Source organism: Helianthus annuus, chromosome 1 (assembly GCF_002127325.2).
Source record: "Helianthus annuus cultivar XRQ/B chromosome 1, HanXRQr2.0-SUNRISE, whole genome shotgun sequence".
Taxonomy (NCBI): domain Eukaryota; kingdom Viridiplantae; phylum Streptophyta; class Magnoliopsida; order Asterales; family Asteraceae; genus Helianthus; species Helianthus annuus.
Genome location: NC_035433.2, coordinates 82,246,989 through 82,267,679, shown reverse-complemented (window position 1 = coordinate 82,267,679; position 20,691 = coordinate 82,246,989). Strand labels below are relative to the sequence as shown.

At 34.4% G+C, this 20,691-nt stretch overlaps 1 protein-coding gene and 1 long non-coding RNA gene across 22 annotated transcripts; both read right to left on the bottom strand.

Moving 5' to 3' along the window:
- Nucleotides 1-1,908: 1,908 nt before the first annotated feature.
- On the bottom strand, nt 1,909-8,861 carry LOC110864764. 21 transcript variants are annotated; one of them, XR_004876248.1, is made up of 16 exons: nt 8,230-8,861; nt 7,913-8,075; nt 7,452-7,542; nt 7,111-7,180; nt 6,751-6,898; nt 6,470-6,589; nt 6,238-6,372; nt 6,083-6,144; nt 5,754-5,815; nt 5,020-5,140; nt 4,707-4,927; nt 3,763-4,017; nt 3,322-3,642; nt 2,771-2,895; nt 2,504-2,655; nt 1,909-2,254 (listed from the first exon to the last, which is right to left on the bottom strand). It is a non-coding gene; the product is annotated as an uncharacterized LOC110864764 (long non-coding RNA). The 21 variants fall into 21 exon arrangements; XR_004877605.1 differs by having other exon boundaries at nt 7,452-7,528; XR_004877609.1 differs by having other exon boundaries at nt 6,238-6,302; nt 6,411-6,589; nt 7,913-8,034.
- Nucleotides 8,862-18,515: 9,654 nt separating this feature from the next.
- On the bottom strand, nt 18,516-19,813 carry LOC110944413. The gene is made up of 3 exons (XM_022186078.1): nt 19,541-19,813; nt 19,359-19,487; nt 18,516-19,232 (listed from the first exon to the last, which is right to left on the bottom strand). The coding sequence occupies exons 1-3, from the start codon at nt 19,811-19,813 to the stop codon at nt 18,516-18,518; spliced, it is 1,119 nt and encodes a 372-aa protein (XP_022041770.1).
- Nucleotides 19,814-20,691: the final 878 nt, after the last annotated feature.

Here is a 20,691-nt window from a genome sequence, read left to right as displayed (position 1 = left end):
GAAATCCTTGTCGTGCATGGACCAAGCAAAAAATGAGAGATGCTATGTACGCTTGTATAATCATGCACAACATGATTTTGGAAGACGAAGGAAAGGCGATATGCAAGAATTATGTGCCAGAAGCCATTCAAGAGGAGCACCCACAGGCGTCAATGGACGAAAGATTGAATAATGCGCAAGAGTTGCGTTACGAACCGTACCATTCCGCGTTAACGATTGATTTGGTACAACACGCATGGTCGGTTCGGTATGTACTACCTGAGGGTGAAGAAGAAACGGAGGACGAGAAAGACGAAGTTGGCGAGGGTGAAGAAAGCGAAGACGAAAACTAATGTATTTCTTTTTAATTTAGTCGATTTTTTTTTAATTTCTAGTGTTGTATTTTTTTAATTTAATGAAGTATTTTAAGTTTTTAATTAAAAAAAATAATGTTTAATGCTTGGAGTGGGCGTTATTGGGCATTAATCGCACTACGCCACTTTTGCAATAACCCCCAATAATGTCTCCATGCTGACTGGACTGTCACATGACGCAAAACACCCAAAGATGGGGGCATTATTGCTCAAACGAGTACACATGGTCATTTCTGCAGAGGGCCACGTATTTAATATAGAAATAAATTTTAACCACTTTTGTGATGCCGACATCTCAACTTTTCGAGTTTATTTCCACATAAATTTGCCACACATGTATTTGATATTATTTATTTTATTTTTACTTTTTAGTTTAGAAATGTCAAAGCTGCAGGAAACTATTATCTTTGTGTTATTTAGTAAGATTGTACTCCCCTCACTATTTACCATTCAAATTTTAGTTTGTTTTGTTACTGGTTTACATAAGTGCAATACACACCACCACACTTTACTTTACATTCTGGTGTGAAAATAGATAAATATTGCAAATGATTATATGTGGCACAGAATTGAATTTCACATGGTTTTTTTTGTTAGGTTGAAGAAATATTTTATATATATATATATATATATATATATACTAGGTTACAACCCCGTGTATTACACGGGTTGAAAAAAATAAATATAGTTAATATATGATGCAAAATGATAATAATACTAACAACAACAATAATAAAAGTATTTTATGCAGTTTGGTAGATAGTTTCTAAGAACACATTTATCACACTTTATGATAACATTTATCACACTTCATGATAGTGTTAGGTTATAAGCCGATTATCTTTTATGTAGTTTCATTTGTGTAACATCCTAATTTTAGAACTACATATTACTAATAATACATTTACCACGGAGGTAATAATAATAAGAGTAAATTTGCAAAAATCGTCCTTTATGTGTGTCACTTATTGCAAACTGTGTCATTTGTCTTCAATAATTACAGAAAACGTACTCGATATTTGCAAACTCTTGCAAGTTATGTCCTTTAGCCTTAACTCAGTTAATTTTTGTGGTTAAATCTGACCAAATGGACCCCACATGAGGGTAGCCTCATGTGGGGTCCATTTGGTCAGATTTAACCACAAAAAATTAACTGAATTGGGGCATTTAGTTAGAAAATATATAAACAATATCTACAATTATGGCTTATCACTTATCAGTTAGAAAATATATAAATAATAATTAGACCTAAAGAATAGGTAAAATAAAAAATAAAACTTATCTATAATTATTGTTTATCACTTATCAGTTAGAAAATATATAAATTATATTTAAACCTAAAGGATATCAACTAAATTAGAGAAAAAAATGGGGAATTCGACACGTGTCCTCTCATAGGTTTCTTTTATTATATATATATTTACTAGGTTATCACCCGGGAATGCTTCCCGGGTTGTTTATTTTTATTAGTTAATAAACATGTTTTTTTTGTTAAAATGTAACATATTATTTTATTAAACTTTTACACAACATTGATTAATTGTTAATACAATAATAAATTAAAAAATGTCTTCATAGATGTTAACAATAACAACTTAAGTAAATAGTGTCATTCAATGACATAAAAATGCGAAAAATTTAACCAGCTTCATTTGAATGATCAAGAAATTAAAGAAAAACAGAACTCCACTACTTATCATCCTAACCAAACTCAATTCCCACACGGGATACATTTAATAAACAAATGACCCGACGCGACCCAACTCGAACGTACCGAACTTCAATGCTGCATCACTTGTGATACCAAATTCAGCAAAAAAGACGGCTCAATCTTGTTTGTGTTCTCTTTCACCTCCGCTCCTTCATCTTCGTTTTTGAAACACGCAACTGCACAAAATATTCTACACACACATTGGTTTATCACATAAACAATCCCTTATTTCAACTAATTTCAAAACAAAATGATTGATCGATGAACAAAGTTGATTCTACACAAGAACAAACCCTAAATTGACACTCAATTTCGGCTCCCAAAAATCAATCAATAACAATTTCTTCATTATTTCTTCTAATATGAATAAACTCGCTGAATTAAAAGCACACGTAAGAACCCTAAAACCATATATAACGATTAAAAGATGAATACAAACCTAGCAAGTCGAATCTAGACTCGGATTCTCATCATCTATGTCGCATCCCACCCTCATTTTTGAAGAATATGGTGCGGCGCTAGGGTTTTGAGAGTGGCGACAGAGAAAGAGGCTATATCAAATCTTGACCACCAGAAGCCATCTTCACCTTCCTGAACAAAAAATATCAATATGTAAAACTTGTATAAATGACAATTCCATAATCTGATAAAAGCAGAAAACACATCAGCTCTAAAGTAAAAAAATGACCAAAAAGTCAAAATGTACACTTTTGTTTCATCTTCACAAGTTGAGTTATTCCATTTGTTTCCAACACACAAAGGATCTGTTTCCATATCACTCTCACTTCCTCTTAACGGGTCACCTTCTTCCTGTGACCGACTCGACCCTTCCTGAGCTCGAGAAAGTTCCATATATTAAAAACTATTTATGAATTATGATTAATACATACTTAAATGTATAAATAAAACAAATACAAAGAAAAACGATACAACTCAAAAGGAAACAGGTCAAATAAGTTGATCGGGTCAAAAGTTATCCAAGTTTTTTACAAAGGTTTAAAACCTACTGAATCACTTTAGTTATTAAAACTATTTCACTAAGTTTAGCAATCAATATATATTACAATCTTATTTATTCATCATTTATTTATAAAACAATAAAAATGAACACATATTCTCGACTACACCAACTCAACCCATTTGTATCCGTACTAAAAATTACCATTTAATCCGTTACGCAGCCAACCAGACCCGTTCAACTACCCACTTGCTAGATAGCACGTTATACTAATCGGCCCATTTTGAGTAAAAGTTTACCTGCAGGACCCGTTTTAACATCAAGAGAAGCACATTCTCTAAAATTTGATAAGACCATGTATCTTGATTTCACTTCATTGTTACACGAATCATAAAATTGTCACTTCTAAAAGTTGCTTTTCATTAAGACATAGTCATCAGCCTCCATTGCAATGCCTGTTCCAGCCCCAATTGTCATGCCAACGTCTGTTGCAGCCAAGGTTGGGGAGTCGTCGTGCCATCACAAACAATAGTCACTATGCTTCTATATTTTTGTAATTAATGAATGACGTCAACTTTTCCGGCTGGCAAAACCTCTACCCTTACGTCTTGAATGCCAGCCTACAAGAAAAATGTGATTTCAACACGCTATGTTAACATGTTGATTTGGTTAAGCTTAATCTCCAATAGGTTAAATGGGTCAAATTGTGTTTACATAGTCAACATGAAGAGCAAACAAACCTCTTATGGAACAGCTCTAGCAAGAAGCGAATTATCTCTGGTAACCATGATAGATCGGACGCCCATTTTGAAAAGTCCTTCAACAACAACAGTTGCTTCTCTTTTATAGGATCCACAACTCCCTTAACACGGATGAGTTGAGACATCATATGCCACCAATATCCCCGTCTTCGCTTTTCTTCATGATCCACCACCACACTTTCAACATCGCTTGAAATATTAACCCCTCTCAGCTAGAAAACTTTTGTTTCCAACCTGTTCAATATAATTACATATAAGCAACATCTACAGAATCTTCATTCAGCAATATGGTAATTCCTGACATGAGCGAAATCGACAGAAACCAGTCTCGACCTTACTGGCTCGACTCGGTTAGAAAGTGAGCCTAGCTCGACTCGTGACGAGCCAAATTGGCTCGGTTTGGCTCGCTTGGTTGCTCAGCTCGGCTTAGCTTAAATTCTTTTACTTATAATATATTTTATTTTTATATAGATATCATATATTACAAAAAAGTGATTATCATTTACACGTATTTAGGCTTGTAGTTTGATATCTATGACATATTTATAGGTTGATTGTCTTGCTAACGAACAAATATTGTATTTACTTGAAATATAAAACTTATTTTTCGTTGTTGAACGTAATTTTGACTTGTAATGTATTAGATTGAACTTATTTTGAATAAGTTCTTTTAAAGTATTGAATAATATTTTAGAATACTGAATTACGAGAGCTATGTATTAATTTTTATTTTTAAAATCGAGCCGAACCAAGCCGAGCCGAAGCATCTCGGTTTAAAACTAAGCCGAGCTCGAGCTTAGATTTTCAGCTCGGTTTCAAATCCGAGCCGAGCCAAGCCAACTCGGTTTATAATTGAGTCAAGCCCGAGCTTGCCCTAGCTCGGCTCGGCTCGACTCATGAACAGCCCTACTACCCATCATTACCTTTTTCTATTAATTATTTTCATTTAACACCCCTCTCCTCCATAAATGCCAGCAACATTCCACACCCCTCTCCTCCTTCACGCCGCTATGTACATACCGCCCACATCCAAAATCACCCCCATTGCGCTGGCAGTATTGGTGTTGCCGGGCGCTATGGGACGCCATGCCTTAAAAATCACCATCTTCGCGCCCCACTACGATAGGTCTAATATACTTGGTCTCTGAAACATGTAGAGGAATCAAATCAAATAAATAATATATATGGATATCATATATCTATATAAAATAGATAATATATAAACATATAAATTACATATACAACATAAGCAAACCTTTAGTTTGCTTAACCATGTCTGCACAACACTAATGAAATCCTCACATATTCGAGAGCAGTTCTGAGTGTTGAGAGATTTTTCTATAATCTCATCAGGTCCCTACAGATCAACATATTGTTAGTAACTAAAAATATTAGTAACAGACTTACAAATTACACCAATCATAAATGAGCAAACAAAAGCATGAGACCCATAAGCATGGTTGTAAAAATCATTAGGCACTATGCGACCAGTGGGGTACCGATTAGCGATTAATCAGGATTAATCAAATTGGAAGGGCGCATTTTCTAAAAAACGATGGAACGGTGAGGATTGCTACTTCTATGTCGCTAACCCTATTGTCGAATCAACTAATCGCATAATTGGAACGACTGGGCTTTGGGCCTTTCTTAAAAATAATTGGGGCCTTTATTTAAAAACTGGTTTAATTTTTTCATTTTTTGGGCCTAATCCACATACTGCATATGAAAACTTTCTAAGAATTTGGAGGCCCCAGTCCCGTGTCTAGTCTTAGAAGCCCATTGGGCCTGGCATTATGACGTGATGAATGCAACAATCACTTCCAGTCATGTGATGCAAAATATCTAACATGTTGTGATTAACTGTTTATATTTTGTATATCTAACGTCTCATGTGTTTTTTTTAATGTTTTAAAGATTATTCAATACTTTCTCTCGTCGCTTGCCATTTTGTTTTTTGTTTTATTATATACCCATGGTTTCTTTCTGATTCGTGTAACATCTCGAACTGATGCTGAGAAGTTCTGAACATGACCTGCACACACATGAAGAAACCCATGATTAGAAATAAATATACATAGTCTATAGTTTTGTATTTTTGTGTTTTTAAATGTTAATGCCTTGGTTTTAAAATGCTCAATGCGCTCCGATGCGTTTTGATTCCAAAAGCCGATGCGTGATGCGCTCGCATCACGTATGCGAGGCGTTTGTTATACAAAAAATATTTACCAATAAGATGAAAAATTATATAAAACCCATGTTTCTCCATAATAGACAGAATATATGTGGTCAATAATGTCACCTTGTTGCAGCAAATCCTCCCATGTAGCAATACCTTGATGCACTTATGCCACCATCTGGGCCCTAAACTTGAAATTAAAAAGAATAGTTACACCGATAAACACTGAATCTACTGATGATAATCATGATATACGAAAGCAGAAATGTCATAAGAACCTGTGCCCACCGTAGCCCAAATTCAAGAAGAAGTTTTGCATTTCTAGCAACAAAACGATGCCTTGCTGCATTTGTAGTCACCAGTGATGCATAATTAATAAGATCTACAAAAGGCGTTTCCAGTAACTAAACCACCTGTAATAAAAGAGAATCGTAATACTTAGATTTATAACCTTTATTTCAAAATGTTTTGAATAATAGCTTGAAGAACGAAGCAGTTGTTATGACTCACAGCCACAGAGCCCTCAACTCTCATCAACGGTACTTTGGGAAAAACAACCGACCCTTAGAGAATAGCGTATACTTCAACATCCGAAAAATCAATCCCTTGAAGATAATCAAAGAAGCCATCCTATTTCATCATAAAAGTATCCGTTAGAGAACATTTAACCATAACTTATGTCTAGATCATAACACCATAGTAAAGCAATAAATCTAACTTCGATATGTATTTAATGTGAATAAAGTCATAGACTATTTTAGTGCTTTTAACTCATCTGGTTTGATGATTACCTCACATGTAGGAGATAAAGTCTCTCGAAGAAACGTAATTTCTTCCTTTAAGTATTTAAAATTTGCGATGAACCTTACGCACTCTTCAAGTCCAGCAAAAACAGTGTACTCACCACCAAACGGATTCTTGCGAAAATACAAATCAAACCTAAAACACATAATAAATGTTACGTAAGCATGCATCTGTACACTGACTCAAACATAATAATTCATTCAATCAAACCACTGAAACATCAATTCAATAAGCACTACATTTATAACTCAAACCACTTATACCAATTAGCATATTTTTTATTACCCTAAACGACTCAACGGGTTCAACTTCCTCAAGTTCACAAAGTGTAGATGAGGTTTACTTACCTCGAGCAGATCCTAAAGCTAATGAAAAATCTTATGGACCAATCCAGAGCTCGTCATTTAGAAGCTTCACCTGTTAATACAATGAGGCCTTTAAGAGTTCAAAAAAATCAAAATTAAGATACATCATCAACTGATGGTACCATGTGACTATGATATGGTGGCTCGGGGGACAGCCACCAGAACCAACTCACTAACAAACTGGTGAATTCAAAAATCAAAATTAAGATACATCAACTGATGATGTTGAACTCAACAATTTGAGGTCAATAGTAGCAAAAACACCATTTTCATACATCTCAACTTACAAATACGATAAAGCTAGAATGAATAAAAAAATATACCTGAACAAACTCATACGTGTGACTTTTCCCCTCGTACGACTACAGTTATGCTTTCACTTATGCTCTTTGGAGATTCTCTACAAATGTTTTACTGTATCAACGGAACAATGAAGCTGATGATGAAAATCGGCAAAACAACTAAAAAATCAAGAATCCCCTTTGAATTCCAACTTCATTGTGAGTTGTGACCAAATCTCAGACTCCTATTTTTCTTTTCCTAATCGGTAATCATAATAACAAATGTAATCTATGGGCTACATGATACTGTTATATCATGATTCCAACTTTTCAAAAGTAAAATAAATAAGCATACATTAAACTAATAAGAACCAAAAAAGCAAAATAACCAAATACATATACTGAATGATATAAAATCGAAAAATTGTTATTGTCTAAACTTTAGATGTAATCAGAAAAGAAACAATAATTAAACATTAAAGAGTAAAGAAATACATAGTTACCAGTTGACCTCGAGTTTGCATTTGCACCTGCATCTCCATCACAAAACGTCTCAACGGGTTGGTTTGTAACGCCAAGAGCAAGCCTTAAACTGATTTCATTGTCTTCCTACTTCTCTATTAAGCTATGTTTGTTACAAATCGTATATGAATACAAAATCAGGTTCTGTAACATAAAACATTTACCGACCAGGCCACCATCAACAATATAAAATCATAGAAAACATTACAAAAACAAATCCTTAACTTGTAGGAAATATTTGACCAAAATAAATGAACATAGTTAGGTAGAAAAAAAGGATACGTAAAACTAAACTTACAGAACATCAATCTATCGCAATCCACTCTAGTAACCAGCAATCGTTGTAGGACTTGCAAAAGATGGTATCCAGAAGAGCCCTTCGGCCAAAAGTCCCTCATATGCAACACCCGAAAGAACACCAACAATCAAATACCTATGATTAATAGAAATATGAAAGATAGAAAAGTAAATACCTGATGATTATAAGAATGGATTGTAGATGATTCGATCAGAGAAAAAGGATTTCATCACAAACACTTCAAAATCGTAATAATTACAAACTGAATGATGGAGATTGAATGAGACACGGTACTGATTGAATGAAATTCGATTAATTGATGCTTCTGATGTCGTTGAACGAAATACGATTGAATGAGAACAATACATATCAGCGCCGGTACCACATGATCCAATCGACTTGAATCGCCATTGCCTTCATCTTCTTGAATCGGCAAAAGAGAGAGAAAGCAGATGGGGGCGGAATTTGTGATGAGATCTAGAAACCCTAATTAGAAATCAGCTTCACTAATGAAAATAGCGAACCAGAATGGAGAACGGAGATGAAGGAAAATGGAGAAGAAAGCTCTCTAGGGTTTTAGAAAAGAAGTAACGGTGAGGAGATAGAGAGATTAGTAGCTTCTCAAGGAAGAAGGAAAAGGAATTAGGGTTGCATAGGGTCCGAATTTATTGGGTTGGATTGCTCAAAAAGAGATCCGCGAGCACCATCTCATTTTCCCGCCAAAATGAATCCTGAGAAGCCCTTAGAACGTGCCACATCAGCCCAAATCTTTTTGTTTATTATATATAATAGATAGGAGAAGGATCCGTTAGGAATCATCCTTTATTATGAGAACCGCGAGAACCAGTGTGAACACAAACAGTAATACCTAAAAAAAATCTAAAAAACACCCAAAAAAAAAATTTTTTTCTTACTATTTTTTTTTTTTGGAAAAATTGCTATATTTCATTTATAATAAAAAAATTTCAAAAAAAAATTAATTTCGAGTTACAGTTATCCATGCACATGTGCATTTGTATCATTTTTTTTTTTTGACAAATTCCGTAATTCATTACAAATATTAGACAATTGAACTTTTATTTACACTACCACGTGTAATACACTACTTTTTACGTTAACAATATTAGAAATGCACATGTGCATCTATATGTATCGACATGAAATAAGGTGTGTTGATACACTATTTTCTCTTTCATCTATCATTCCATTCATAATACACAAACATGCACATGTGCATTTTTGTCATGTCTTTGACAAATTCCGTAATTCATTCCAAATATTAGACAATTTCACTTTCATTTACACTACCATATGTAATACACTTCTTTTCACATTACCAATATTAGAAATGCACATGTGCATCTATATGTATCAACATGAAATAAGGTGTTTTGGTACACTACTTTGAATACATTTTCCCTTTCATCTATCATACCATCCATAATACACTACCATTACCTCCTACCATCCATAATACAATATCATTACCTCCTACCATCCATAATACAACACCATTACCAATATTTTCACTTTATTACATGTATATCAACACCATTTATACTATCCAATCATCATATTACATCATAAAGTAACAACTATAGCTAAACCATTAACCACTAGATATAACTAACCAAAAAACATGTATATACTTCTCCATTCAAAATCACAAACTTTTTATACCAAAACATGTTATATCATGGTTATACCTAATGATGCACATGTGCATTTTGAATATTGGTAATGTAAAAAGTAGTGTATTACGGATGGTATTATAAATTAAAGTGCAATTGTCTATTACTGATAACGTATTACGAAATTTGTCGAAGTAATGATACGTATGCACATGTGCATGGATAACTGTTACTCAAAAAAATAAAAGTTTTTTTTGGTAACTAAATATAGCGATTTTTGTTAAAAAAAAATATTAAAAAAAAATTGAGTGCTTTTTTGATTTTTTTAGATTTTATTTTGTGTTCACATTGGTTCTCACGATTCTTGCAAGAAGGGTGGTTCTCAAATGAACCTTACCATATATATATATATATATATATCTTATTATTATTAAAACTTTTATAATACCAGTCATCCAATTAAATAAATTAACTATATATTCAACTTATGTTACTCATAATTTTACTATTCATTTATAAGATGAATGGATGAATATCATATGACATCCACTGTCTAATTTTTTTTTTTATTTCTTCAGTTCTATGTATACGCTTTAATGCATGTAATATATTGTATTAGTAAGAACACAAAATAACCCTTATACTTTACTTTGAACTTTAATAAACCCTATAATTTATATATAAATTATTATTATTTCTTTTTACATGAGTTTTCTTGCCATTTCGACTTAATTATTATTTTCTGCGATAATATTAATTATGTTTTGGTCTAAAATTGTTAGTTAACACGCCACAGCGCATGTGCATGGTTCAACGTTTTATATCTATTTTCGGTTCGGTTTAACGATGTCTCGGCACAATGTGCGGGTCCAAAGAATTACTTTTGATAATTTGTGACTGTTTTATATTTTATTGAATGTTTTCTGATTATTTGGATCATTTGTATAAATTTTGATAAAAATATATTTCATTGATCGGGTTATTTGCATTTCCATTTCCATTTCCATTTCCATGGGCAATGAATAGTGCCAGTCTATTGCCTGGCACACCCTATTGGTCCGAACAAAATACGATTATACCTTTACTTTAAAATTATGAATATGCCCCCTGTTAAAAATTATGATTTTACCTTCTTGTTAAAAATTACAATATTGTTATCGTTTAGCTTTTGACAAATTACGATTTTACCCTAGCTAAAAGTTACGCTTTTGCTCCTAGTTCAAAATTACAGTCTTGCCATCGTTTTACCTTTTTTTCAAAACCATGGAGGTGTTTTTTTAATTGGTTGACTTGATGTAATTTTTATTTGTGACAGGTAGCTGCTTAGCACTCGCTCATTAGTCCTGATAAATTCGGTTTTACCCTATCTCAAAATTACAGTCTTGCTATCGTTTTCGTTTTTTTATAGCAAAACTATAATAATGTTTTTTTTTAAATTGGTTGAGAAATATTCGGTCTAACGGCCCGCAACGCGACCGGAGATAAAACTAGTGTGGTACGTTACAAAAGGTAGTGTTAAATATGTTTCATTATATTAATTTTATTATTAATCATTTTATCTTGAAATATATATTCTAATGTTCAATATTTTGTGGAGAGATTTTTTAATATAGCGCCTTTCATGTTGGTGTAGGAACAAAAAAAAGGGGTTCAACGGTGTTCCGTTTTAAGAGCATATTTGGCTAAGTTTTTCTAACCAACTTATTGACTTAACCAAAAAACCAATAAGAAGTTTTAGTGTTTGACAAATGCAAAAGTCTTTTTCAAAATGACTTTTTGAGAAGGAGAAAAAGTCATCAAAAAGTCATTTTTGAAAAGTTAGAATGTGGTGACTTTTTGAACTAACTTATTGACTTATTAGCTTTTAGTCATTTTACATTAATAAGCTAAGCCAAACACTTTTTAAAAAACAACTTATTGGCTTTTCCCACCCCATAAGCTAATCCAAACACATTTTTTAAAAACTTCTTTTCAAAAAGTCATAAGTCAATAAATTATTTTCCTAAAAGTTCTTTTTAACTTAAATAAGCTTAGCCAAACATGCCCTAGGTACGCGACAATGAACACAAAAAAAAGTTAGAACATGAAGCTTCGTCACCACGATCAAAGAAGAAAAAAAAGTCATAATTAAGTGGAATTTTTGGTTCCATAATATCTGAATTTTTCTCTATACGGGTTTTGTTCGCAAAATTTATATTAGAATTAAAAAACTTATAATCAATATTGTAACGAATTTCTTCAATTTTTTTCAGGAATTCAAAGAATTTTAAATTTTGATAGGCAGTAAAAACTTAAAAAACTAAACTGCAATTTGCATCTCTAAAGAAAGTGCCCAATGTCAAGTTGAGTCCCTAAAATGAAAATTTCGTCTCTTGAGTCTCTGTACTTTGAAACACACTTGTGTCCCTGAGATTTGATTCCGTTAGAATAATTCGTTAAGTGGGTGATGACATATATTGTAGCAAGGGCAAAATAGTATTTTTACCAATAAAAAACACCGCATGGTTGATTACATGATAGTGTTATGCAGAATTGTTGTTTGGCATAGAGAAAAAATACTGTTGTTGGGAAATTTTTTGTATTTAATTGTATATTACAAAATTAGGGTTATACAAAGATGATGTTTATATAGTCCACCATATTACACACTAGCCCCTATACTATTTGTTTCCTTCTTTCTGACACTCCCCTCAAGTTGAGCAGTGGGATCTCCAATACTTAAATTGCTCAAACAGCTATTAAACGCATTTCTGTTGACTGCTTTTGTAAGAATATCCGCGAGCTGATCTTTTGATGATATATACGGAAGCTCTATGATCCTTTCCTCCAGTTTTTCCTTGATGAAATGTCGATCTACCTATACATGTTTCATGCGATCATGCTGAACTGGATTTTCTGAGATTTGTATTGCAGCTGTATTGTCGCGCATAATTTTACTGGGTGCTGCCCTTTGGGAGAAATCAATGTCTTCTAGAAGTTTCCTGATCCAAAGAACTTCGCTTAACCCTCGAGCTATGCCTCTGAACTCTGTTTCTGCACTCGACAGAGCGACCACCTTTTGTTTCTTACTCCTCCAGGTAACAAGGTTTCCACCAACCAAGGAGAAGTACCCTGATGTTGACCTTCGATTTCCCTTATCTCCTGCCCAGTCAGATCTTTTACTAACTCAGCATTTAATGGTTCAGACTGTTTGTTTCGAAACACATGTCAGAATGATTCAGACATTTGCCTCTGAATGGTTAAGTATTATACTAAGTCTGAATAGTTAACACCTCTTATCTTAATTGATCAGACATTTACCTCTGAACGGTTAAGCATTATACTGGCTCTTAATGGTTCAGGCTTGTTACTGGTTCAGCACTTGATTCAGACCTATTACTAGTTCAGCATTTACCCATTAATAAGTTGCCAAACAGCCCCTTAGCGTTAATTAGATGTGTTTATATTGTTTGAACGGGCTTTAGAAGGTAGCATTTGAATGTGCTTAAGTTGTTTGAATAGGCTTTAAAAGATGTTATTAGGTATTCGATTCCCGATTCCAAAAATACGAATAAGGATCAAACTGAATAAACAAACCAAATAACAAATAAGTATTTAAGTTTTGTTATTCGACACAATCCATTTACAATTTTAGTTAGATCTTATCTAGCCCAACCCAATCTAGTAACAAATAATGGTTACTCAATCTTTATAGAGCAAAAAAAAAAAAAAAAAAAAACAAAAAAAAAAAACCAAACAAACAAACTTGAATTCGGTTTTTTCGTTTGGTTTTGAACTAACTGAATTTGGATTGGTCAATAAAACCATCAAACCAAACACACGAAAAAGGAACCACTGAACACCTTATTCTATATTCTGGTTCGATCCAGATTGTATTCTGGGGAGTAAGGGAGAGTTTTGTCTGATTTTGTGTGAATCATGAGCCCAAAAGGTTGTGACATTCTGGCCTATGGGCTAATGGATTAATGGGCTTTGGGCTGAGAAGTGAGTCACTTGGGGCCGCATCTTCTAGGTTAGTCACGGGGGCCGTTCGGTTAAGCTTGCATTAATGCTTAATAGCATGCAATTAGTATATTGTATTTTGAAGGTCATCTAATAAACATGTTAAATTTGGGTTGACCTACTTAACCTGTTTAATCAAATGGGCAATGTTCAATTTAACTTATTTAACCTGTTAGATTAAAAATGCAATTTGAAATTAAAAAAATAAAAAATATATATATATACATAAGATCAAATGCTTACAACCCGCCAACTCGTTTACATCTAAATTACAACCCATCATCTTGTTTCATTCATTTAGGAAACTGGATTAGACATATTGTGTTCAAGTTACGCTGGATTAGACACAAGTAAATATATGGTTCATGTGCAGGGGCGTAGCTTTGTGGGTGGGGGCAGGGGGGCCCGACCCCCGAACTTTTCGCTCAGTAGTGCCCGGTATGTAGTTTTCGTATAGAATTTTTTAGTTATATACGTTTCCGACCCCTCCCCCCCTCCCGGTTTATACTTTTTTAACTATATACGTTTTCGACCCCTCAGACGGAAATCTCAAGCTTCGCCACTAGTCATGTGTGGGTGTATAAATTCAACTCACCTATCACCCATAAAAAACCACAAATTTAACAAAAGAAGAATGCTAATAAACGGAAGAATGAGCTTAGCTCTGATATTATGCATATGATCTATTAGGGATGAGCTCGGTACCGTCCCGTACCGAACCGGTACCGAAAATCCTCAAAAGTGGGTACCGGTACCGAATATACCTGGTTCGGTACGGTTTGGTACCGGTACGGTACCGGTATTTGAGGGTAAAAACCGGTAAATACCGGTACCGAACCGGTACCGAAAATGTTAAAAGTCGGTACCGAATCGGTACCGAAAAAGTACCCGGTTCGGTAAATTCGGTACCGGTACCGGGAACGAATTGCTCATCCCTATGATCTATCCAAATAAGTTTATCAAACCAAATCATGCAAAGCTGCCAAGCAAACCTTCAGTTTCCACCTAACACTAAATTCATGCATAATTACATAATCAAGATTGCAGAGTGATAGGAAACCTTACATAACTAAATAGTTATAATGAAGTGGCCATAATACACGGAATAGGGGTATAAATTCACGTAACCTACTGGAGAGAGTGTATTTTAAGCTGTGTATGCTGAGTCATCTTGCGGGATTCAACATATGATATACATTATTCAGACAAGGCCGGACCAATAGGCTAAGCATTCTAAACAAAAGCCTAGGGCCACCCAAAAATAGGCCCTCCAATTTTTTATTTTATTTTTTCATATATTACATGTAGTGTTGCAAAAGTCGCAAGGCGGACCTTAGTCGGCCGACTGGAGAGTTGGGAGTAATCGGAGTACTTGAAGATTACCCGGGGAGTACGCGGACATGATAAATATAAAGAAAATTAATTGGTGTATATTATATATATGGGTCAAGTTATTCTACAAAGGCTTCTAATTGTAAGAAGTGTAAGAAGGATTTATAGAGTGACAAGTGTCCAATAACCTAAAACTAAACTCACTACATCACCACCAAAAACCTAAACACCCACCCCACCACCACCCAAAAACCTAACCCTCCCCCCCCCCAACCAAAAAACCTAACCACCCCCCCCCCCCCGGCAAAAAAAAAAAAAAACTATACCTCACCAAAAAACCCCCAAAAAACCTAAACCCCCCCCCCCAACCCCCACCCACCAAAAACCTAAAAAAAACCTAACCCCCCCCCACCCCACCCCTCCCCCCCCCCCCCAAAAAAAAAAAAAAAAAAAAAACCTAAAAAAACCTAACCCCCCCCCCCCAACCCCCAAAAACCTAAAAAAAAACTAAACCCCCACCCCCACCCAAAAACCTAAACCCCCACCCCCTCGGCAAAAAAAAAAAAAAAAAAAAAAAAAAAAAAAAAAAAAAAAATTAGGGTGGGTGATGTGGGGGGGTGGGGGTGGGGGTGTAGGTTTTTGGTGGTGGTGGATGTTTAAGGTTTTTTTTTTTTTTGTAGTGGGTTTTTTTGTGTAGTGGGTTTTTTAAAGTTATTGGACACTTGTCACTCTATAAATCCTTCTTACACTTCTTACAATTAGGATCCTTTGTATTTGATCCTAATCCTTACTTTTAAATCAAAACTATTTGTTTTTTTTTTTCTTACTTTTAACCCAAAACTTTTTATCTTTTACAATCTACCCTCACAACTTTTTTTACTTTCAACTTTGATCCTTTATAGTTTTCATTTTCCGCAAATTTTCCGCTTTATGTTTGGTTCTAAATTTTGTGACTTAACACATCGCAATTTGTGTCTTTGGTTTAACGTTTTTTCGTTTCGTTCTAAATTTTGCGAGTTAACACGACGCAACGTGCGTGTATGGGTGAACGTTTTTTACATCGTCTATTTTTTTCCGTTTGACAGGTTTAACATAACGTGAGGGTCCTAAGTCGACTTAGTTATAACTAAAGAATCTCCGCCGCAAATGCGGCGGGTCTCAATTCTAGTTAAATAAACAAAACAAATAACGGTTATTTAAGTCAGGGCCGGCTTTGGGCCTGTGCGAGAGGTGCCACCGCGCAGGGCCCAAAGCATCTAGGGGCCCAAAATTGTTTAAAAAATATATATGTTTTTAATATATAAATTTGATATAGAAACATAATACATAAATTCTCCCTTTGGCTTAATGGATGCTGAAATTACGTGTTGAACTGATTATTCCGGGTTCGAACCTCACCATAAGTCTTTTGTGTTCTCATTTTTTAAATTTCTTTTGTTTTCTAGGCTAATTTTTATTAATGATGTAGAAACACAATACATAAATTCTCCCTTTCGCTTAATGGATTCCAAAATTATGTGTTGAACTGATTATTCCGGGTTCGAATCCCACCATAACTGTTTTGTGTTCTCATTTTTCAAAATTCTGGCTAATTTTTATTAACTGGAAGAAACTTACTTTTTAGTTTTAATTTTGTGGGGGGAAACTCATACTTTTTAGTTTTAGTTTAAATTTTTATTTTTCACTTTTAAATTTAGGTCTTCATAAATTTGTAAGTTATTTGATTTTTTTTCTTCTAATTAACAATTTACAAAACAAACTTTACATGTTTACTTGTTTAAATTTGTAGGTTTTTTATTTCTCGTTCCTCATTTAACCATTTACAATATAAACTTAAAAGAACTCAGTATCTAGTTCTATTTATTTTATTTGTATGACAAGGTTCGTCTTGCCAAACTAATTTAGATATGTTTACACATATATTACAATTCTTTTTGCTAAAGAAGATTCAAATGTTAGTTATTTTTGTTTGTCCAAAGGGTGTTGAAACTAATGTTAGGTGTATCAATTTATTTGTAAGATAAAACTAGGATTTCTTGTTTCTAATCAATGCTAATTTGAGTTGTGCAGTCACTTTACTTTATGAATATGGATAATTGTGATACACTGAAATATAAAAAAGAATCGGTATGGATTATAAATACTTGATCGAGAGCTTTACTTCCAAAAACGTTAGGAGTGTCACGATTTGTTTAAACATGAAAGTTTACCATTTTGTTACACTATTTTTGTTTTGTTTATTTGATCACAATTAGCGTCGTATTATGGTTTTTTGATATATGATTGATGAATTTATATTATAGGGAGGGGGCCCAATTTTTTTGTCTCGCACGAGGCCCAAAACTTTTATATCATTCTCAGGGACGGCCCTGATTTAAGTTTTGTTATTTGACACGATCCAATTACATTTTTAGCCCGGACTTATTTGGCCTAACCCAATCCATAACAAATAATGGTTTGATCAATATTTTTGGAGCCGAAACGAACCAAGCTTGAATTCGGTTTTCAGTTTGGTTTTGAACTAACTGAGTTTGGTTCGGTCAAAAAACCTTCAAACCAAAGTTTCCTTGGTGTTCCAACATTCACTAAATGTACTAAAAAAACATAGTGTAAGCTTAACAATAACACACGATAATATCATAATAATCACATACAAAATGCTTACTCACAATGTGCATACGGGCCAGCAAGAGTAAAATTAAGAAGCTCATATAGTCCAAGAAAATCGCTCACGGGAAATACACAGGTGGTAATATATGCCTCTAATCCTTAAAACTTCACTTGTACTAAAAGTACTTGAATGCTTGGTGCTGGCTTTAGGATAAAGGTTCAAGTACATCCTAAATCAAGGCCTTTTCTCCCACATAAGGTGACCCGGGGTGGAAGCGTGATACACAAAGTTCACGCGTGAAAGTTTCCGAAACACCGCCGCCGCCCAGATAATTCACGCGTTGAGTTTGTAACGCATTGAGTTTTTGATGCGTTGAAGAATGAAGAAGTAGCCGTTTTTTTGACCGTTGGGGGATGATTGTTGCTGCATTTGACAAACAACAACAGCAGCAGCAAGACAGCAGCTCCGGCAACAACAACAACAACAGCAACAACAAAAGCTCGAGGGCCGGTCCTGAGAATTCATGTACCCTGTTCGAGCTCGAAAAACGTGCCCTTAGGTTTTAACTAAATAAAAAAATTTAAACTAGTTTTTTCATACAACTTTGAACGGTTGACAAAAATATAGCATTCGATAAGCAATGCAATTAACAAAGTACAAAATATAGTATTCGAATGAATGACATACCGTAAAAACTAATAAGCTAATAGCTAACCAATGATTCGTGAAGCTCTCCTTGCATTCTTGATAGCAAATTGTTGAATCACCTCTCCACAGTTTATATCATCTAAGACTTCGTTCTCGATAGCAATCATCGCCAACCCACTAAGTCTTTCTTGGGACGTTGAAGATCGTAGGTAAGATTTCAATAACTTCAACTTCGAAAAACTTCTTTCTGCAGATGCCACAGTGACTGGAATAGTCAACAATATTCTATATGCAATGCATGCTTCTGGGGAATAACCGTCTTCTTTCATATACTCCAAAACATCTACAGGACTGCTAAATTTATTGGTTAGTGAGTCACGAAATAAATTAAGCTCTGTATAAAGTGCCTCGCCATCAATATCCGATTTTTCTTTAAACCTGCTTGCATTTTCAAGACGATGACAAGACGACTTAAGATCTTCATCTTTAATAATCCTCAACGTACGTGGAAACAAAAAACCAAATAAACCCTCGTACCATTTAAATTGTTCAAATCTTTTCTCTAAAGAAGCAATAGCTTGATCCACAATATATAAGAAAAAGTTTACTCTGAAATTCTCTTCTACTGTAAATGCAACTTCTTCGCTACTAGAAGTCTCATCTTTTCTTTTTTTCCTTTTAATCTTACGTTTTTCTTTAAATATGGGATCAATTTCCATATCACTAGCAATCTCCGTAGCTTCTTCAATCGCTTTAGGAAAACCTGTTTCTTTATAATCCTTAAAGTACTCAATCAAATTGTTTATTTCTTGAATAGCAATTTCAAGATGCATATCCTTTGCTTGTAATTTTTTGCTCACAATATTCACCCGGTTTAACACTTCATACTAAATGACAATTGATACCAAAAAATCAAATCCACTAAGTTGATTTTCTGCTAAAGCTAATGCTTCCTCTGCAATTGCAGCATCACTATCTGTCTCTCCAACTTCAAGCAAAGCTTCCCGCACATCATCAAGTTGCAATTTGATTGCCTTAACACTTTGCAACAAAAACAAAACATCTTATCTAGCTCTTTCGAATATACTAGCCATTCTCTATCACACTTCTCCAAGTTTGATAATGTTCTTGTATAAATAGTTGCTGAAAATCGTCTATTAAATTTATCATATGGACCAAATTCAATACTAGTATCTCTTTTAGGACCTTTCGCGACCAATAGTTTAATCTCATCCGCATTTAGTCCTTCCCACCTTCTTGGATCAAATATATAATCAACATGCTCTTCTTGTTGTTGCTCTTCAACATGTTCTTGTTCTTGTTGCTTTTCAACATGTTCTTCGTCTTCTACTTCCACCATTTTGTGACTTCACCAATTCCTCTTGTCGTTTCCTCTTTTGATGTTTTTGCCATCCGGATGGTTGTTTAGGAGCCATTAAGTCATTAGCGCCTAAATAATGTTCGACAACAACATAAATGAACTGAAATCCGAAATCAACATAAGTTAACTAAATAAATGTTAAATGAATTCAACATATATAATTGAAATCGAAAAGATGAAAATCAATCCTGCTGTGAATAAATGAATTCGACATATAACTGAATAAATGAATTCCATATGTTCGACAATCGACAATGTCACACCCCAACCGATGGCGGAATCATCGGGGCGCGGCACTGAGCGAAACAGATTGTCCAGAAGTTTCCACAACAACTATAATATAAATTCAGTTTAAATGACACGCCCCATACTGTGTCCCAAATAAATAACAGGTTATCATAGAAAACAACAAGACAAGTAATTCCGTCCCGACAACTCAGATTTAATTATTACAGGCAAGTGTTTATTATTTCTAGACTCCCTAGCCTCGATTTCATCACCATGCGCCTAAGCATCCTAGCAACTTATGCACCTGTCACATACGTTAAAATAAAGTCAATACATAAAATGTAAAGGTGAGCACACAAGTTTGATAATAGCATATAGAGTTCGAATAGTTTACGCATAACCAGGCACGTACACAGAGGAAAACGATGCATGTAAATTATCGACATGGGACCATCGATACCAACGACTGCGGGTTGACCGTCCGAGACGGTTCGCAATACATGATTACCACTGTAATCCATGCAAGTAATTGTCCTTAACAACCCCCGTGTGAACGGGTGCTGAGTCCAAACTATAGTACTATGTTGCTAAGGCAGGTAGATAGCATTCCACGTGTAAACATAATAAAC

Bases quoted from the DNA above. Each gene is read 5' to 3' on its own strand.
- LOC110944413 (XM_022186078.1), bottom strand. From the start codon at position 19,813: ATGGTGGAAGTAGAAGACGAAGAACATGTTGAAAAGCAACAAGAACAA. The intron at 19,488-19,540 runs GTATATTCGAAA...CAAAGTGTTAAG, and splicing joins AGTGTGATAGAGAATGGCTA to GCAATCAAATTGCAACTTGA. The intron at 19,233-19,358 runs GTATCAATTGTC...GAGTACTTTAAG, and splicing joins TTAGTGGATTTGATTTTTTG to GATTATAAAGAAACAGGTTT.